A 20,700-nucleotide genomic window follows, 5' to 3' on the forward strand; every position below is an offset into this window, starting at 1 on the left:
CTGGTTATAATTATCAACACTGCATAATTATTCAAGTATAGTCACTTGCGTGATGAATTGAAATTGAATGATGACAAAAACTATGTTGAAGGTTTATGATCTGTACTATTCTTTTTATTAATTGATGCGTCTGTGTATCTCTCTATTTCCTTGATCTGTTTTCACATTTTCATTTGTGATAATATGGTCAGTGCATTTCAGCGAAACGTCTCTATGTGGTGAGCAACTGTCAAACAAACGTATTATTGATTTTAATTCTTGCTGGTACCCTCAAAATAATCTGTTTTGCTCTGTCGATCGCTCCAATGCCCTTCCGTCCAAGGATGTATACGGTAGAAGTTGTTAGTGTCCTGTGCCTGGATCCAGCGTGGCGCCGACATGGCCTTTGATGCGGGATTTCCCCCTCCCCCCTCCCCCCCCCCTCCCCCCCCCCCCTCCATTTTATGTCTTATCCGAGGGACAGAGTGTTTGGCTCTTAGTAGAGGGAACGGGATCATTAAACACATATAATGTTTTTCATTTCGGAAAAAAAAGAAGAAATGAAACACCTCCCTTGTTCGATGTCTTTACATCCTATTAAATGACCCATATGAATCGTTATCGATGGAGATGAGCTTGTTTAACTTGGTAGCATTTGAAGAAATCCTTAAAAATCGAGAAATTCCAGTTTTGTCTCTACTTTGCATGTTAAACGGGCAAACAGATTGTAGTTTCAACCTTGCATGCCCATCTTTTATGCAACACACCACGGATATTTATGGGAACAGAAGCAAACACACAAAGAAGAACATTGTCTATACAAGTTTTTTCTGTTCAATGCAGTTGGGCTTGAAGCTACTCCATTTTCAATGGGTTGATTTCCAATGTGTTTTTCAGATTTTAGGGAGACACCAAAGTAATACATTATACACATTCAAGTTAAAAGAGAAGAAACATGAAAACAAGAAACTGAAACAGCATGTTTTGATATTCAAAATATTCAGTATCATTTCATTATGAATACCAAATATGTGAGTTGTCATAGACACAAAAAGGAGATTCGTACCCCCCCCCCCTTTAAAAAAAAAAAAAAAAAAAGAGAGAGAAAAAGGGGGATTTGAGAATTAGTACAGTCTGCTATGTCAAAATATTGGGTCCCGTGAGATTTTCGTGCCAAAATTGATTTTTTTTTTAAGCTAACTTGGTCAATTTGGGGGTGCTGAATCCAAAAATCTTTGGTTCCATTTTTTCCGACCACGTCTTAAGCCTCCATTTTGAATTTCAAAATGGCCGCCATAGCAAACTGTATTTTGACCCAAAGCTCACAATGTGAGCATCATAGAAGGTTCAAATTTGATGCAAAAAGCATGTTTATGATGTCAGACATTCTGATACACCATTTTCTGATATTGTGTATTGTTTTGATACAATTTTTAGGCAGCCATCTTGAACTTCAAAATGGTCGCCGTAGCTAAATATATATTTTACCCATATCTCGGGTTGTAAGCATTATGAAAAGTATATATTTGGGGCAAAAAGCATGTTTATGACGTCAGACATGCTAAATATACATTTTTTTTTAAATGATGGATCATTTTAATTGGCGGCCATCTTGTAATTCAAAATGGCCACCATAATAAATGTAATTGGGCCTGTATCTCATATCGTATGCATTGTGAAAGGTTCTAATTAGGGGCAAAGAGCATGCGTATGCTATCAGACATTCTGAAACATCTTTTTCTGAAACGATGGTTCATTTTTATATTATAGGTAGCCATCTTGAAATTCAAAATGGCCGCCATACCAGAATGTATATTTTGACCCATTTCTCATGTTGTAAGCAATACAGAAAGTTCACATTTCGGGCATAAACCGGGCTCATGATGTTGAACATTCAGATGCACTTTTCCCCTTCCTGAAACTGCAGATGGGCAATTCCATGGGAATGTGGACATGGCACTAAAATTTCAAGTTTATTATATTGCAAAAGAATTACTCATTATGTATTACCCATATATTGAAGTTGAAGAAACTCAAAGAATTATATCAATCGGTCCAATATTTCCCGAGAAACAGCTACAAATGTTCAAGACAATTTTTCAGTCATCCAAATTGCTAAAATGCATGCTTAACTTGATATACATTTTTTTTAAAGAAAAATTCTGCTAGCACTTCAGTTAATTCATTTTAAAGAAGCAAATTGGTTCTACTTCAGTCTCCCATGAGAAAATTTCTATACCACCTTCAAAATTTTTTTATCACCACCTTAAAGTTCAGCCCTTGAGCCATGTAACGCGAGTTACCGAAACAAGAAATATTTTTCATTCTGAAGGAAGCAATGGAGGTAATTTGTTGGGAATCATAATTTTCTAAATTCATCACACCCTGATACTGTACACAGGATGTTGACTTGAATAAACACTGTCATCACATTAAAAAATGTCAGTGAAAAGTGTAACGCGAGTTACCATGTAACGCGAGTTACCGACTGTAAACACAACTTTCTACCAACGTAAGCAAATTTTAACACTTAATTGAGCTATATTATGGTGAAAACAATCAAATGCAGTGTTATACACACTATGCTGGACTGAAACAAAGGAGAGTAGCCTAATAAACTGTGATTGTATAATACTAGCATCAAGGCCACTGATCACATGCCACATTGAGGAGTCTAGCCAGGCTTTCACTGCATGTGTACATGTACATCCAGCAGTGAACGAGGTTAACCTAAAATTTATCTTCTGAAATTCCTGCATTAGTATTACAGAATTTTTATTACAGAATGCTATAAAGCAGCAAGTGTTGGTTCTAATCGTTATTCGGTGGTCTAGTGAAAATGACGCCTGTCCGGAGATCAGGAGGTTGTGGGTTCGAATCCGGCCTGCTCAAGTATGTGTGCCCATGATTTTTTATCATGGCTACTAATAAAACACTGATCAATTCAGTTTTTATTATGTTGATGTAGGGCAATTTGTCAATTAGTTGCAATAATAACATCTCAACGAAAGAATTTCATGAATTTGAATAATTACGCAGTACCCGCTGCATGATATAAAGATTAGAACCAACACTTCCTGTCGGGCGGAAGTTCGGTGGTCTAGTTCCGAGATGATGCCCGTCTGGAGATCAGGAGGTCTTAGTTCGAATACTGCTCGAGTATGCACGCCCATGACTTTTTTATCATGGCTACTACTAAAACACTGATCAATTGAGTGCTTAATAAATTTAAGTTGATGTAGGGTAATAAGCCAGTTCGTAATTACACTATAGCTCATGTACACATTGGTACAAATGACCTTTCTTTTCTCTCAGTTGGTTCGGCACTTCACTCCTTTTCAAAGCGGCATAATGCATAAAACTTGCCCGACATAACAATTTATGGAATTCATGTTCAAAAAAAGAATGAACTTGCATTTGGATCAGGGGATCAGAATACTCCCATCAGTTTACAATTTAATTTAGCAAGCATCCATTTCATTGTTTTGTATTGAATGCAGTAACAGCTTATTTCCTTTTATATTGCAAAATACCATTCTTGCTGTCAGGTGGATGTGCTGGCAAGCATCATTTAGATGAGGATCACATGAATAATCATCGCATCACAGATGCTTATATCAGTGAATTTACAAACCAAAATGCCTGTTGGTACAAATAAACTTTTTCTGCTCATGCGCAAGGTGGAATTACGAACTGGTCTATTTGTCAATCAGTTGCAAAGAAATTAGAGTTTTCAAAAAGACAGGATTTTAATTTTTGAAAGATTGTAGGCTTTTTTGTAAACTTGTTGATAGGGTTTGATACTTTTATGTTTTGTTTTTAAAAAATTTCAACATCTTTCATTTTTACACTCTGAAAATTATGTACTTATACACCTAAATCATCTGGGTATATATTGAAACATATTCAGGGTCTCTATGAGGAGTGAAGCTCTCTTTAGTCTTAAACACATTCTTCTCTATCAGTTGGGTTGATTAGTAAAATATTTCTTTAACATTTATTCATTTTACTATGTACTAAGCATCTCTCAAAATATTCAACACAAGTTCAGTGCCATCAGAACAGTTGTATGTCATCAATTTGTGTCACCCTGTGTTAGTGGACATAATGTAACGCGAGTTACCGTAACGCGAGTTACCGATATAAAGGCTCCCTACATTTTACCAGGTCATTGTTACTCAACTTTGATAGTGTTAATTCATGAGTCCTAACCCACTATCAATTCAAGGTAGGAAAACTTTTATCAGGATTGTCTAGTATGAGGAGACTTTCCAAAAAGAGGCCTTTATAGAATTGACCATGTCCTTTTTGTGTAACGCGAGTTACCAAAATTAAATGATTCAGGAATCCCAACGTGTTTGTCCTTTATTTTTCTTTTTGGATTCATTTAGTTGGTGTATGTCTACCTAACCAATGATGAAAAAAGTAACTTGTGGATCCTTCCAATTACAAAGATATTGGCACATTATCCCATAAATGTACCCATTATTTGTAACGCGAGTTACCATGGAATTGCCCAGATCACTTTCAAGGCCGGGGGGGGGGGGGGGGTTGTTTGAATCAACCCCCCCCCCCCTCGACATTTTTCGCGACTACTCCGCCGCGCAAAATTTTGTGACCGTGCCGTTCGCTGACTTTTTACTTTCAAGTCTCGCGCATCTTTTGACACCATTTTCGCGAAAATCGCGCTTACCGTTACGACGCTGCATGACGTTTTATACATGCCTGTCAGGCCAAAAATGGCTCAAAAACGTGATTTTGTGTATAAAGTCTATGCAAATGGAGTTTTCTCTTCTTATTCATAAAGATATGATTATTTTCACTTGTATAGGCTGAAACTAATTAATTTTAGCATAATTATGCTTGAAATAAGTTCTGTCATAAATTTTGCGGAAAAAAAATGATAAAACAAAAGGTCGAAAAAAACAAAGGAATACATAAGAAATTCATAAAACAATAAAATACATAAGAAATTTATTTTGATACTAAATTTTTTTTTCAAGTACATTGTGAGGAATGCTACAAAGAATGTTTTCACCAAAAATGAAAATTCTAGGAGCTTTAATTTCTGATTTAGAGCAAAATGTATGATTTTATGCATATATTAGCATAATTAATTATTATGACGAAAATTTCCATTTCTTTTTGTATAGTGTGGTAGAATACGCCACAGGCAATGCACGTGGCAAATTTCATGGCGATTGCGCGATCGATGGCCGAGATCTCGGGGGGGGGGGGGATTGAATCAACCCCCGGCCACAGAACACCCAAAAAAGCCCGGCCTGGTTAGGGTTAACATTCAAAATGGCTGTTTTTCAGCTAATATCTCTGGTTACGAGCAACTTTTAGGCACATCGATGTTTATGGTGGTGTACAGTGTAAAACACACACACATAAGTATATAGTTTCAGGTATCTTTCTCAAGTATCAACACTTGAGAAAGAGCGAGTCGCTCGAAAATTTGTGTGAAGAAATAAACCGTTGGCTGTACAGCATGAACTTCGTTCCAGTTTTGTTTTTTATCTTATATATATATATATATATATATATATATATATATACACACACACACACATATTGAGTAAGTTGTCCACGTGTTGGCGTGATGATATCATCAAAAACAAAAAGTGAAACCAAGTTCACGCTCTATTCACCAACAGTTTATTTCGGCACACAGATTTTCGAGCGATTCGCTCTTTCGCAAGTGTTGATACTGAGAATTGTTATTGTTCTCTCAGTATTAACACTTGAGAAAGAGCAGATCACTTGAATATTTCTTAGAACTTAATTGTCGAATTTCGGCACTCGAATATTTGTGTGTCGAAATAAGCTGTTGGTGAATACGGCATGAACTTTGTTTCAGTTCTGTTTTTGATGATATATAATATAAACATATATATATATATATATATATTTAATTCTTTGAGATACAAATTCTTAGTACAGAACAGGAAAACTTCCCTTTTTCATCTTTTCCTAGAATATCCCCCTTGAATGTTTCCGATACCCGATTGCCAAACACCAAGTTCACGCTCTATTCACCAACAGTTTATTTCGGCACACAGATTTTCGAGCGATTCACTCTTTCGCAAGTGTTGATACTGAGAATTGTTATTGTTCTCTCAGTATTAACACTTGAGAAAGAGCAGATCACTTGAATATATCTTAGAACTTAATTGCCGAATTTCGGCACCGAATATTTGTGTGTCGAAATAAGCTGTTGGTGAATACAGCATGAACTTTGTTTCAGTTCTGTTTTTGATAATATATAATATAAACAAATATATATACATATATATTTGCCCTATATTATATTTAAGTCTTACAGATACAAATTCTTAGTACAGAACAGGAAAACTTCCCTTTTTCATCTTTTCCTAGAATATCCCCCTTGAATGTTTCCGATACCCGATTGCCCAACACCACATTCATCAGCTTCAATGCAGTGACAATTTTTGAGATTATCCTCGTGTGATGGTCTTCTAAATTGTGGAGGAATTCTGATGCATGCAACGCGCCACAGAAGTGAGCTATTATTGCTCCTTTGTAGTTGTAGAATCATTGGCTGTACAGCAGTAAGCATCTTGGAAGTCTTGATAATTGAGGATGACCCACACAAGGGTAATCAAGAAAAAGCCTACTCGATCATTCCTTATTCATTCCGTGTTGTTCCAGAAGTATATCCAGCAAACCTTGTTTCACTTTGTGGCCAACAAACAAGCTTGTGAATGGGATGCCTTGTAGGGTGAACATGGTATTTCTTGCCATTGCGAGACTTTTCCTTGTTTGTCTGCATTCTCTCGAGGCAGCATCAAGTTTTTGAAGATCACCTTCAATTGTATCAATGCTTGCTTTTGTACAAATATTTAATGACTGGGGTTAAATGTAATCATTAATGAGGTTCCACGACGCAAAATAATGTGTTGCCCGAGAGGCAAAAACAAATCACGTCTGATTTTAAGCTCATAGCTTTAGCGCGCAGTACGTAAACCACATACATGTGTTAGGTTATACTTGCCTGGCTATATGGGATGTGAGATGTAACGCTTACACGCTTGCCTACACGTAGGGCATAGTAACTTGGTATGGGCCCCTCCTCGCCCCCCCCCCCCCCCCCCCATACGCAGTTTTTGCCCCTCGGCGTGGCTTGATGACGTCATTGGAACCTCGTCCTTACATTTTAAATTTACGGCAGCAGTTTTGAACCGAGAGATGGCTGTGACCTGGAAAAGAATTCGGTCTAACTAGGACAATTTTGGCAAATTCATCTGAGGCGCTTACCACAGTATTATACATTTTTCTATGGCGGCCATCTTGAATTTCAACATGGTGGCCTATCTAAATTAAAACACAATTAGGAAACAGCTGTACTGGAACGTTGTACACCAAAAACATGTGCATTCTTGAAAATTTGATGATTCTACAATAATTGCGACCTGAGATATGGGTAAAAACGCTATGGCGGCCATTTTGAATTTCAAGATGGCAGCCTGCAAATAATTTGCACCAAATTTGAAGCTTCTACAATGCTCACTTTATGAGATATGTGTCAAAATACAGTTTGCTAGGGCGGCCATTTTGAAATTCAAGTTGGCAGCCTACAAATCGTATCAAAACAATCCACAAAATGAAAAAAAAAAAAAGATTTATCAGAGTGTCTGGCATCACAACCATGCATTTTGCACCAAATTCGAAGCTTCTACAATGCTCACTTTATGAGATATGGGTTAAAATACAGTTTGCTATGGCAGCCATTTTGAAATTCAAAATGGCGGATGAAGATCTGGTTGGAAAAAATGGAACCACATTTTTTTGGATTCAGCGCCCCCAAATTGACAAAGGGTCTCCAGTCGCGGGAATGCCCGTAGAGGTCCACGCAGAACGCCAGTAGGAGACCCTTAGCGGCAGTACTTCCCAGGCAATTCCCACGCAGGTACTTCGCAGTCCCGTATGCAGCCAAGATAATCAATGAAATTCTGTGAGATTTCAGCCATTCCATAGAGGAATTCCTTCACTGAGTTGTCAGCCCCGACGCGACTGGTACAAAGGTCACACAATACTCGCAAGTATAACGCGTCCAGCAAGTAAGACACATGCATGCGCTGACTCGCACAAATCCTTTTCCGCCCTCAGGAATGTCCGGTATGCTAGAAAATCCCTACAGGTAACAAGCCCGAGTAGCTTGCCCGGAAAGGTGTGACAGGGCCTAAACACGGTTGCGGGTAAAAAGATATGCGTGCGCACCTCCGGGCGACTACTTTTGAGATACATGCTAGGTACTATCATGTGCGGATCATCTACGGGGACCTCCGGGTAGTCAAAATTGTTCTTTGCAAGTCGCACGCAAGGCTGGTGTGACACGGCCTTTAGGGAGTCATCAACCGATCGACTTTGAGACATGCAATGCAAATCAGGTGCGAAGTAACCATTAACCCACTCTACTATTGATGCCCATTAATCATAATTATGATATTCAGCATCTAATTGTTGATGCTGTACAAAGTTTCAGGTGACTTTGGGGTGAAATTTGGTTTAATTTGGGAAAATTGCAATGAGCAGAAAGGGATCAAAGATAAGCAGGTGTGTATGCGTGGTTGTGTGTGTGTGTGTGTGTGTGTGTGTGTGTGTGCAATGAATTCGTTGAAAACATTCACTCGATCGGCGTTGGTGTGTGCGTGTCGAATCTGTCTTACCTAAACAACACTGTCTTAAAACTATCCATGGCGACACGTGAAATTACGAGTGGTGTTCACGTAAAACGCATCCTTTGTGAATACAGAGATTATCTATGTAGCGGATGATACCAGGGTGATATGGACGACTATTATTAAAGCCAGAATGTATACCGTGCTTCGAAGATGTCATCCTTGCACAAAAAGTTTCACCAAAATTTGAGTCGGTAGAATCGACGATACCGAGCTATTAGGGTGATTTTGTTCTTTATTTTGCTTAACCCTCACCCCGCCATGTTTGGTATTTGAACAGACTAAGGCACACCAATACCCAGCGAAATGACATGAGGAAAGGACGTTCCCCTTTCCATCTGTTTCTACAGCAAGAGAGTAATGTGTATGACAAATTTCTGTACGTATTGCTTCTAATGATGTGCGATTTTTCCAAGTGTATGTACATGGTATCACTCGAGTGACGTCATTCAAAAACTGTGGTTTGGGAAACAACTCCGCAGTTTGATATGGTCATATAATGCGCTTGGCTGACATAAAATGACCCGGACACATGACAATTTTCCAATAGCTTCCCTTTCTGAATTATTGACGGAATGATACAGTAAAGTGTGTGTTATACGACTGTATCAAGGTTAAAGGTACTGTTTACTATTGGGATCAGCAAAAAAAAAAAAAAAAATGTTCGAGATATCACATTTGATGCATATGTGTAGATCAGTTGTATCGCAAAGCATCCTACCATATAATCATTTCGAAATAGAGCCTAAGATTTAAGGAGATATCTCACTATTTTTCTCAGTAAACTATAACTGTAGACGATTCATTCTAGAAACATTTTTATTGTGTTCACATTCTGTATATTTAACAATACTCAACATTGGTTATACTGATAAATATTTTATATTGGTTGTTTCTATCAATTACTCACATTTTAGAACTATTTTGAAGCACTGAAGCTGGGTTTTTGTCTTATCTGCAAATGGTAAATAATGATTTTAATAAGGGAATAAACATTGAGATAATGCAAAGTACGGAAGAGCTAAGTGCTGTCAATTTGCGGCACTTTTAATTATTGTGCAGTAACTGTAAAGTGGCCTCCTCTGCCCCCCCCCCCCCGCACCCCGGTCTCTTTTCCCACTCTGTGCGTGTCTGCGCATGCACATTCTTGCGACGCCAGGTTACTAGTATATGGTCTGCGCATTACTGGCCGCTAAAGTTGGTAGTGTTCACTGTTGCCAAGCTTTTTTGTTTTGTTTTGGTTTTTTTTTTTTTGTTTAATAAAAGATAAGGAAAAGCGAAAAAAGCTAGTAATATCGCTATATGGAGACTGGTATGCCATCTCCCGGTAGGTCCCGATAGTTCATGACAATATGAGACTGCAATTGCATATAATTGGCAAAATATTGAAATTACATGTTTGTCACAATTGTGTTTAGTGTTTTCGCTGGGTTTCATTTGGGTGGATGGCTAAATTGTTTGTAAGAGAGCAAGTATTTTGGGGTATTTGAACATTTTCACCTGACCTTTGACCCTATGGCCAAAACATTTCCCTGCAAAATCATTGCACAGTACAATACCTAGTTTGGTTAAGTTTATGCATTGGGTAATCTCCAAAGTATGGAGAAAACATGTACTTCAGCATTAGATAGTAAAATTTTAGCATTTTAACCTGACCTTGACATTTGACCCATGACCCAGAAATTTCCAAGAGAATCATTGTCAGACAGTACATGCATATGTGCAAACTTTCATGAAGATACCTTAAACCTTTTCCGAGATATAGAGAAATAAAAGGCAATTTTAGCATTTTTACTTGACTCTTGACCTTTGAGACCTTTGACCTTTGATCTGTAACCCAATGGCCCTAAACTTTCCTTAGAGAGTCTGTCTGGTGATACATGTATACAGCAATTTTCAAGAAAATGCCTTCAGGCATTACATAGATATGGGGGGGGGGGATAGTGAAATTCTAAGAATTTGACCTTGGCCTGTGACCTGTGACCTTGAGCATGTGCACCAAAAAGTTGATGGACACAACTCGTACATACTTTATGCCAAGTTTCATTAGGATACCTTGAACGGTTTTAAAGTTTTGGTGTCCGCAAGATGATTCAGACAAAAAGACGGAAGGCGGACGGACAGACGGACAACTCTAAAGCACAGGGCCTCCGGAGACACTTCGTGGCAGAGGCATAAAAAGAAAGAGAAAGTATTTTCTTTCATACAACTTTTGCCGAAAGTTCCTATATTCTGTTTACTTGCAACTAATTGACAAATTGTCCTTCATCGACGTAAATAGACACTGACTTATAGTGTTCACTGTTTGAGTAATAGCCATAATTAAATAAAGAAAAGAATAAAAAAATATATACGTGCATACATGCATTCATAATATTGTCTTTTTTTAACATAAACACTGAATAACCAGTGTTTACAGTTTGTCATGCATTTTCAGTAAAAACAACTCGACGAAAGAATTATCCATTTGAATATGTTATGTTTGTGTATTTGTTTTCGTTGTTGTTGTTGTTGCGTACTCAAAACCCATAGAAACGTTTCTTTGGTCAGTCAGTATACTCTCAAATACTTTTCCGCGAGGGTATTTTGACACTGATATGGTGAAGGTGAAAAGCGATCCCTCAAGGTATCACACACGGTACACTCTTAGAAAAAAAGGTTCTTTTGAGCACCATTAAATGGTTCTCAGCACTGTCACAATAGCGACACCCTTTTAGGTGCTCGTGAGAACCTTTTCTAAATGGTGCTTGTCGGCACCTTTTGCAAAAGGTGCCCATTAGAACCTTTTTCCCGATGAAATGGTGCTCGTGAGTACCATTTAAAAGGTGCCCATGGGCACCTTTTTGACTAAAGATGGGCACCTTTTTGACTCTTTTCAGAAGGTGCTCATGGGAACCATTTCATTGGAAAAGGTTCTAATGGGCACCAATGTTAAAAGGTGCTGACAGGCACCATTTAAAAAAGGTTCTCACAGGCTCCAAAAAAGGTGTCGCTATTGTGACAGTGCTGAGAACCATTTAATGGTGCTCAAAAGAACCTTTTTTTTTTTTCTTAGAATGTAGTATGTGAATTGATGTCTGTGTATTTTTGGTGTGTTTCACATGCAGTGCTGGTAAGGTGCTTCACTGGCACCATTCTTAAAGGTACATTACCTATCTGCATTGAAAATGTGCATCACAAACTCATTTGAAATGAAATGAATTCATCTGAATTTCATCTGATCAGTCAAACATACGTTCAAAACATGTATATTAGCAATACATCAGCATATCATACATTATCAGTGACACTAGAAAAAAAAGAGCAAGGATAACACACCCATGCACACACACTTTCACAAGCATGAATACATGTACATGACATTCACCAATATTTTTTCATGAAACATTACTCAATAACTGAAAACCATAGAAATTTGCTCTTTCACAAATTCGCAGAAATGTATTTATTCACCTTCACTTTTACAATCTAAAGTTCAGGTTTGTATTTGTCATGTTATAATCTGTCAAATATTCTGAACAAAATATTTTCATTTGTTCACTAATTTTTTCCCACAAACACCATCACACATCTCTGTACAGATGATATGAAATAGCAAGAGGTGCATCAGGCTTTTGAAATACATAACACAATTTCTAATTCTCTGTGAAATAATTCCTGCATGGATGAGATACAGTAATTGTGTAAGTCTTAAGATAGGCAGAAGTCAAGTTCATTACCTGCTTAAGTAGTATGAGGAACTTTTTCCACATATTTGCTAGTTTGTTCGGTGTTTTTTTTTTTCTTTTAACGCATATTTGTCCTAAAAGCAACTACAAAGGGCAGGAAAACAATTCCATTAAACAGGACCTTTGGTATTGTCACAGAAAACATATATTATATTGCTGGTATGATACTTGGGATAGGATAAGCTTTACACTTCTTCGCTTCACTTCACTTCACATTCATAACGTCGAGTACTTGAATTGATTTATCTTTGTTTGTATACGAGTGACCTTTTTTGTTGTTGTTGTTCTGCAATTTGAAAGCACCATAGAAACATCTATACAACTGCAAATACAAGAAGAGTATCAATTCAGGTTAATCATGACTTATGACAATTTACAGCATGTCCTACGAAAACACACCAAAAAAAAAAAAAGAAAAGAAAAGAAAAGAACACATTGTTTTATAATGAGAAGGATAATAAGAATCCAAAGGGGAAAAGAGCTAGGATACCACACCCACACAGTTTCACAAGCATGAATGAACAAAACTCCTCAACCATGATCTAAAATATATAACATTGGGAATCGATAAAAATTTGAAGAGTTTGATAGCAAAAACCGATAAGTCCATTTTTGAAGATTTTGAAGTACGGTCTCTGTCATAAAGTACAAAATAATACCTTTTATATTGGTTACTACATATAAAGGTACATTTTTTAAGTTATGGTCAAAAGAAGCAAAAATTTTCTTATTGTTCTCTTTATATTTCTTGATCTTTAATCGCAAGTATCTCCATTTGGCAAATATGGACTTATCGGTTTTTGCGAACAAACTCTTCATTTACACTTTTTTTTTTAAAGCAGAGCAACAAATTCATTAGAGTAAACTATATACAATGCAGGCCTAAAGCTGAGGTTTGAATTTGCTGTCCTATAACCTGCCTATGACAATAATATGTTGTTAGCATTTGTCATTTTGTTCACCAAATTTGCCAACAGTCTTTTAAACACCACCACCACATACATGTACATTTTGTATTTCTGCAATAGCAATATAAACTGGTGACAAAAGGTGCATCAGTGCTTTGAAATAAATTACATAATCTTCAATTCTCTACACAATATGTAATTCCTGCGTGGGTATTAATGCAATAAGTTTTACCTGTCTACGTGCAAACTTTAAAAATGTGCAGAAATCGACCACACAATGACTGGAGAAGTATAAAGAGCATTTTCCGTTTGTGCTTTTAAAGTTTAGAACTATGAATGACTCCACTTCTAAGATTGGCATCTGGTCTGATCTCATTACGTCTACCCCCCCCCCCCTACAGTTGATTCAAAGCTGTTAAATGCAAATTATAGTGAAACATTATCACTGGTACATTGTAAGTTCCAAATATTGTATTGGGATCATAACAAAACATGTGACCCTCCATCACACAAACCAACAAAAAGTCGCCTGACATGAATATTTGGTTGACCAGATTCTGAAAGAGCAGCTATAAAATACACTATAAGTCAATGCAAACGGACTTACCTACCCCATCTACATATTTCTCAAAGGTTTTCTCTGGCAGCATCAGTGTTTTTTCTTTGACTCAGCTCACTCTTGGCTAGCGTAGGTTTCTGGTCGATGCTGTCAACGGGCTATCGGGCTAAAATTGTCATTCTGATCGATGTATTCTTTTGGTCACCCAGCTCATTCTTGACTAGCCCATCGGTTCTGTTTGATGCTGTCAACGGGCTATCACAGGCTGTCATTCTGATCGATGTATCGTCTTAGCCACACAGCTCATTCTTGACTAGCCCAGGGTTCTAGCTGATGCTGCAAATGGGCTATCCCGGGCTCTTTGATATTCTGATCGATGAATTCTTGTGGCCGCCCACCTCATTCTTGGCTAGTGTTAAGCCTACGGTTCTGGCCGATGTTGTCAACGGTCTGTCACGGGCTGTCTCTCTGATCAATGTAGAGTCTACCTTTTTCCCTAACCGCACCAGCGACCCGAACACGTACGTACTGCTTCATTGTCCCGGCCAGACTTACTTGTTCCCTGGTTGCTGTGCATGTTGGTGTGTCCACTTCCCTGATATATGAATTGAAAGATACAATAGACCTACACCGCGTTAATAAAACAATTTCATTGCTATAATTCGATAAACAGAACACGGCATTACATGACGTAACTCGTCACTTAGAACAAGCCTGAAAACATACTGAAGAGATTTTGACCTAACAGTTAGGCCTACTGGGCTGTGGACAGACCTCTATTGGCTCTAACGTTAACACTGACAGTTATTATAAGTGCGAATATAGAACAAATTTCCTTATTGCATGTAGACGGTATAGACCTTACCCCGGGGCGCTCTTTGTACACAGTTATCTTTGCGTTCGGCGTTTGGGCTATGTTTCGGAGTCAGTAGACTCTATTTTTAATAGGCATAGAAATGTCTAAACGTTACAAATAATGCATACCTAGCTAAGTAACTTAGCCCTGCCCAGTCGCTGTAAAAACGTGACAGCCATGCTCCGGCCCCGCACGGCGTCTGTTCGGGCTAGCCCATGAGCCATTGCTACCGGTATGCCAAATTTCTAATTGGGAGAAGTGTCAGGCCTAACATGTTATTGTTAGATCTGGATCTACTGTACCTGGTAAACATTACACAAGATAGCAGCTTCGATCAAATTAGATCTAACATTAACATGTTAGGATCTAGCTAACCGTTAAGGTTAATCACTGACTGAAAACGAAAACTGAGTGCAGTGAGTGATGAATCTAACAGTAACACGTAACATTCTAACTTGATTTTGTACCAACGAATGTCATCTAAAAGTGAGATAAAACCACATTAAAACTAAAAATCTTACCTCTTCTCCTAAATTGTGATGACTGCCATGGCGAAAATGGAATTGACAGTGACATGTTTCCAGTCCACTTTGTCAAAATTAACGTCTAACGTTACCGGGTGCCGCTCGTTATGGGTGTGATGTGTTTATGTGTAGTGTCTACATACACTAGCCGTCTGCTGTCATGCATGCATGGGTATTGCATTGGCACTCTGCCGCTGTGCGGTGGTAGGTTTGCATAGGTGCAGGCAGGCCAGGGATACATATAGCCGCGGTTACATAGTCCTACAGTGCAGTACTAGTATGTGTACGTTTACGCGTACGCATATCTGATCGAGCGCTAAAATTGGATGGTGGCAGCTGTCAGTTGGCACGCAGCCAAGAGAAGTCATTAGTCTACGATAAAAACAATATGTACTTTTTATGATCACAGCAGTAGAAACACATACAATATTTTTGTACCAATACCACAGTTTTGGTGATTCTTACATCTGGCATTCGAATATACAGCAAGGGGAAAAATGAAAGTGGACCTAAAGATATTGTTTGACCTGCAGGAGTACCACAAATAACACTCGGGGACTGGATCGCATACTAGCAAATGGTGACGAACGGAACCATTTCGATTGGGAACCATTTATAGGTGCTCATCGGAACCATTTTGCGAGAACCATCTGATGAGAACCATTTTGGAGCCGACGAGAACCATTTGAGAACCTTTTTTTCTTAGAGTGTAGCCTTACAAGGGTATAGCACCACTGCAGGGAGAAGACGTAGGCTGGTATCCGATTCCAATTATTCAAAAAGATGGAGGTGCCCCATTGCTGCGATGTTTACTACATCACTTTACCTGGGGGACGTCACTTTCGCGAAGCGCCTCATTGTCTGTTTTTGTGAACCAGTTCCAAGATATATGAAACAGTATCTTTGCACAGAACGCGCAATTTTAAAGCGCGATATTATCATCTCTTCCGACGAAAACTAAAATCATTCGCCCCAACGGACTGTGAACTCTGAACTTTGAAAAAAAAAAATGTCAAAAACGTATTTGCGTATGATTTTATGCCGTCATCACACTTTATAATTATAGTGTATTCATTTTTTCCTAATCATTCACTTGATTTTCATTCACAAAAAACCCCAAAACAAACAATGCGTTAGAAAATATCATGTAAATCTGAAATAATCAATTGCTTGTGACATTAAATGTTTCTGCCGTATGCATCCGTGATAGATTTAAGCCTGACCCCTGGTTCTTTGACTGTCACGTCAGATATATTGATTGTTATGCGTCACACGTTGCCCTGATCTATGTTCTTCTTTTCTTTTCCCCCGCAGAGTGTTTGTGCTTGTACATATACATTTTTCTTCTCTTCCCAGAATTTGTATTGAATGCATTTCTTGTTTGCCATAAAAATATTCCTTCTTACTCTAGTTCTTTTTTTTTTTCTTGTACATTTTGTGTTTTTCAAACAGATTTCTGCCTCGTCGGAAGAGAAGGAGGCGCGGTGGATAGAAAAACTTCAAGCGATGAGAAAAGAGCGACTCAGAGCGAATCCCAGTCACTACAGACACATTCTGCTATCAGGCAAGACCTGACGTATGTATGATAGCTGAAGACTCGAGCGTGCAATTGCAATTGCACCCGCTCTCATGTGATTAATAAAGAAGAATTACAACTGTTGATATGCTGGACACGCCCGACCCATCGTTAAATGACAAAGGAATTATGAAGTTCGTAAATATACAAATTTTCTCAGAGGACAGGAACAGTAAAATACATTCCGCGGGTCTTTAGGAAGTCCTTGTAACGCGCAGCGAGGCAAATAACTTAAAATAAACCTGCAGCTCGTCGTGGAGGACATAATATAGGCAAGATTTGTGTCCCAAATACCTTCGTACGCCTTGACTGGATGAAGGTCCGTGACTCTCTGGACATTCAGACGCGAAGGCTGACCTCAACTCGATGGGACACTTCAGGTCAACGCCAAGGCCGTGCCTGGAACTCAACGACAACGCCAAGGTCCGGCGGCGGCGGTCGCGCTTGGAATCCCATACCTCGCCGAATAGATGTCAAGGACTTCGTTGGTCATTGTGCTTATTGCAAAAGACACCACGTTGTCTCTCTGACACAATGGTGTCAGCCCGTCCACTTTAGAGTGATTTGTGGGGGCAGTATACTGTTGTTGGTATTGTTGTGTTTTTTTTTTTCTTCTTTTTTTCTTCTTTCTTCGTCAGTTTTTCACTAGTGATTACTAATTTCTGTGACCGTGTGTGGCTATTTCCTGTTGAAACCTTGTGACTTAACTTTTTACCCCTAGTTACCGCAAGTTACTGATTGGAAGTAAAATTTGTGCTCGTAAGGACTGCTCTGTGCATAGAATACACTCATGATTGTTGTTTTTTGTTTTTTTTTTTAGTTGTTTGTTTTCGAAACAAATTACTTCCTAGACTCCCTTATGAAGTTTTGTTTCTCGTAGATTACTGCGGTAATTTCTGAATTAAAGAGAGTAAAGTGAGGGTTGATAAAAGCACTGGGAACGAACGGTGTGTGGGAAGGGTAAGGTAGGGGTACTCTTCCAAGTTTAGCGAGGTGTATTTGAAGAGTTAGAGCCCCGTTTTGCAGAATGTTTCTCTGTCATCAATTTGTTTGTTAGCAGGGGATGATAAGGGTTGCTTACAGACCTGCAAACTGCGATCCACCCCTTTTTTCAGCAAATGAGATCTGAAAGCACGTCCCATTTTCGCTCCGATCTGAGACTGTTATGCAAGTTATGGCAAGGTGTGAAATAACAAAACCACTGAAAGACCATTTCTATTACCCACCATCATCACTTAAAGGACAAAATTTCACCTTCATAGACATGTGGGTTTAGTGAATGCAGCAATGTTAGTAGAACACATCAGTGAGAGTTTGAGGAAAATCGGACAAGCCATTCAAAATTTATGAATTTTTAAAGTTTCTGCTTACTAAAGGCTGGATGAGAAGATGTATGGCTTGTGATGTCACATGGGTACAATGATATAAAGGAAGATTAAAGAAAATTCAACATATTTTTACTTTTTTCGCATAACAAAAGAACACTCGACTTCTCTCTTTCAGAAGGCAAGGGGAATAATATTACCCTTAACATACGTCGGTAACTAGTTAAAGAAATGTGCACTGTATTCAAAAAGTAAAGTTTTCTGAAATTCTCTTTTTATTTTCCTTATATCATTGTACGCATGTGACATCATACACTGTGGTAGTCTTCTCATCCAGCAGTGACTGCGCAAATACTTAAAAAATTCATAACTTTTGAACGGACGGTCTAATTTTCCTCAAACTTTCACTGATGTGTTCTACTAATATTGTTGCCTTCACTCAATCCACATGTCTATGAAGGTGGACTTTTCCTTTAATTGCAATTTTGCTGTCGGGAAATAAATTTTTTGCAGCGATGATAGGTATTGAAGTACAGAAGGTTACTGCATGGATGTTCGTTATGTACCAGGGCCCCGTTTTATCAAAGTTTATGATTGATTATAAGGCCCGGAAATCAATGATAACTGTCACGAATCTGTCATAAGTCCATAAATCAGTGATTACTCCTCAATCAATTATCAGTCACGGCGATCAATTCTAAGTTCAAATCTGTTACAAGTCTCTTCATAAAACGAAAAAAAAAAAAATTATAGTTGATTGAAAGTTATGATCGATTGTAAGTCGGTCAGTTATCATCGATTTCACAATCAATCGAATCTCTCGCTTGATAAAACAGGGCCCTAGTGCATAATGGTCAGTCTATTCAGTGTACAATTCAAATCGACTTGTAATCATGCGCTTGCTTGATGTCGTGTAACTAGGAACGTACACGCAACTACCAGTTCCGACGAATCGTATGAGGTAATAAAGTGCTGTTTTAAGTCGTCCAATAGAGCAGAAATTGTACATTACGGATCGTGGTGACCATTTTGGAGAAGTAGTAATAAAGAGAAACAATGAATGGAACACATAATGTTGGGTCCTTGTTGTCCAGCTGTATGGTGGGCGTGTCCTTGTTTATCGCACACTTCCTGGAGCATCGGTGTGGTTCAAGAACGTTATTCGTCAGTTTCGCGTAACTCCCTTCCAAATAATAATTTTGTTCATTTCATGTTGTGTGTTTTTTTGCTTGTATTATGTGTGTTTGCTTAAGAACATGGCGTATGACATTGTAAGTGTGTCCGTGCGCGTTCATGTTTTCCTTTTGAATTATAACTTTAAGGAGTAATAGAAGACGACCTGTCACTTTTGGTTCATGTATAATGATAATAAAGAGAAAATGCCTCAAAGGGTTTGATGACAATTAGCGGAAAAGGTCGTCGTAACTTGGGAGATGAAAATTGAAGTAGGGCCTACACGTAGTTCAGTATCCTTCTAGGTAATAGTTTTCAGACGATTTCTTGACGTAAATACTTCTTGTATAATTATGTGCATGTTATGTGTAACAGGGTAGTTTGATTGAAAAATATTGTAGTCATGGATTACTGAAAGAGACGTCTATGCAAAATTCTTAAATAACACTTATCACAACAGTTGCACACACTGCATTATAATACACAAAATACATGTATGTAGAACGAACAAAATAATGTTGGTCAAATATCAAATATGGTCGATAATTGGACTGCTTTAATAGACCCATGAATGGTGGGTTGTTTTTGTTTTGTTCTGTTGTTCGGGTTTTTTTTTTCTCGGAGTGTTCATGCGTTCAAACAATGCATTATGTGATGAATGTTGAGGGTGTACATGTATGTGTGCGGCATATGCGAAAGAGTACTTAATTTGTAGATCGGTATTACATTGTATATATATATATATATATATATATATATATATATATATATATATATATATATAATCTTATGTAAGGTTAAAAATGTACTGTGGCGGGGAGAGGTTCGGATTTACAAACAAATGCTCACACACACGCACGCACACACATACATATCGTAACATGCAGTATGTTTATACACATTTTGAATATGCATAGTTATAATGCAATGTAGCAGAGACATAGAAGGGCAGGGAAATCAAAACACAGAACGTTGGAAAATAATGACAGGTTTATTGCAGTGATTCCATTCTGATGAAGAAACTAGCCTGTAACCTCTTGATAGGTACACTACGTCTTGATAATGATAATCATGATGATAGCTATATAACAATACTATTACATATGATTGTCGACAGATACAGCTAATCTGAATCTGCGTAATTACATGACAGATTATGTAGATCCAATCGATGGTTAGTCTACTCAAGGATATGATAATTATAGAATAATTCTTGTCGGTTCGAAGCAGAATGTGTAAGAAAAAACAACACAAAAGCATACGTATTTACTAGAAAAAAGCTTGTGCGTGGAAACGGCAAGGAAAAATTTGGTAAAGATTCACACGTATAGGCTGCATACCTTCAACAGTATAGATGTCTTTAGTAA

The 20,700-nt window shown here is 38.1% G+C and overlaps 1 protein-coding gene across 1 annotated transcript in view; it reads left to right on the forward strand.

Annotated features, from left to right (window-relative positions):
- LOC140244210 (uncharacterized) overlaps nucleotides 1–19,884 on the forward strand; it is a 34,550-nt gene extending 14,666 nt beyond the window's left edge. The window contains exon 9 of the mRNA XM_072323843.1: nucleotides 16,712–19,884. Coding sequence (XP_072179944.1) covers nucleotides 16,712–16,834 — 123 coding nt within the window. The 3' untranslated portion in view covers nucleotides 16,835–19,884. The remainder of the gene's footprint in view (nucleotides 1–16,711) is intronic.
- The last annotated feature ends 816 nt before the right edge of the window (nucleotides 19,885–20,700 follow it).

The sequence above is a fragment of the Diadema setosum genome, chromosome 21 (genome assembly GCF_964275005.1).
Source record: "Diadema setosum chromosome 21, eeDiaSeto1, whole genome shotgun sequence".
NCBI classification, from domain to species: domain Eukaryota; kingdom Metazoa; phylum Echinodermata; class Echinoidea; order Diadematoida; family Diadematidae; genus Diadema; species Diadema setosum.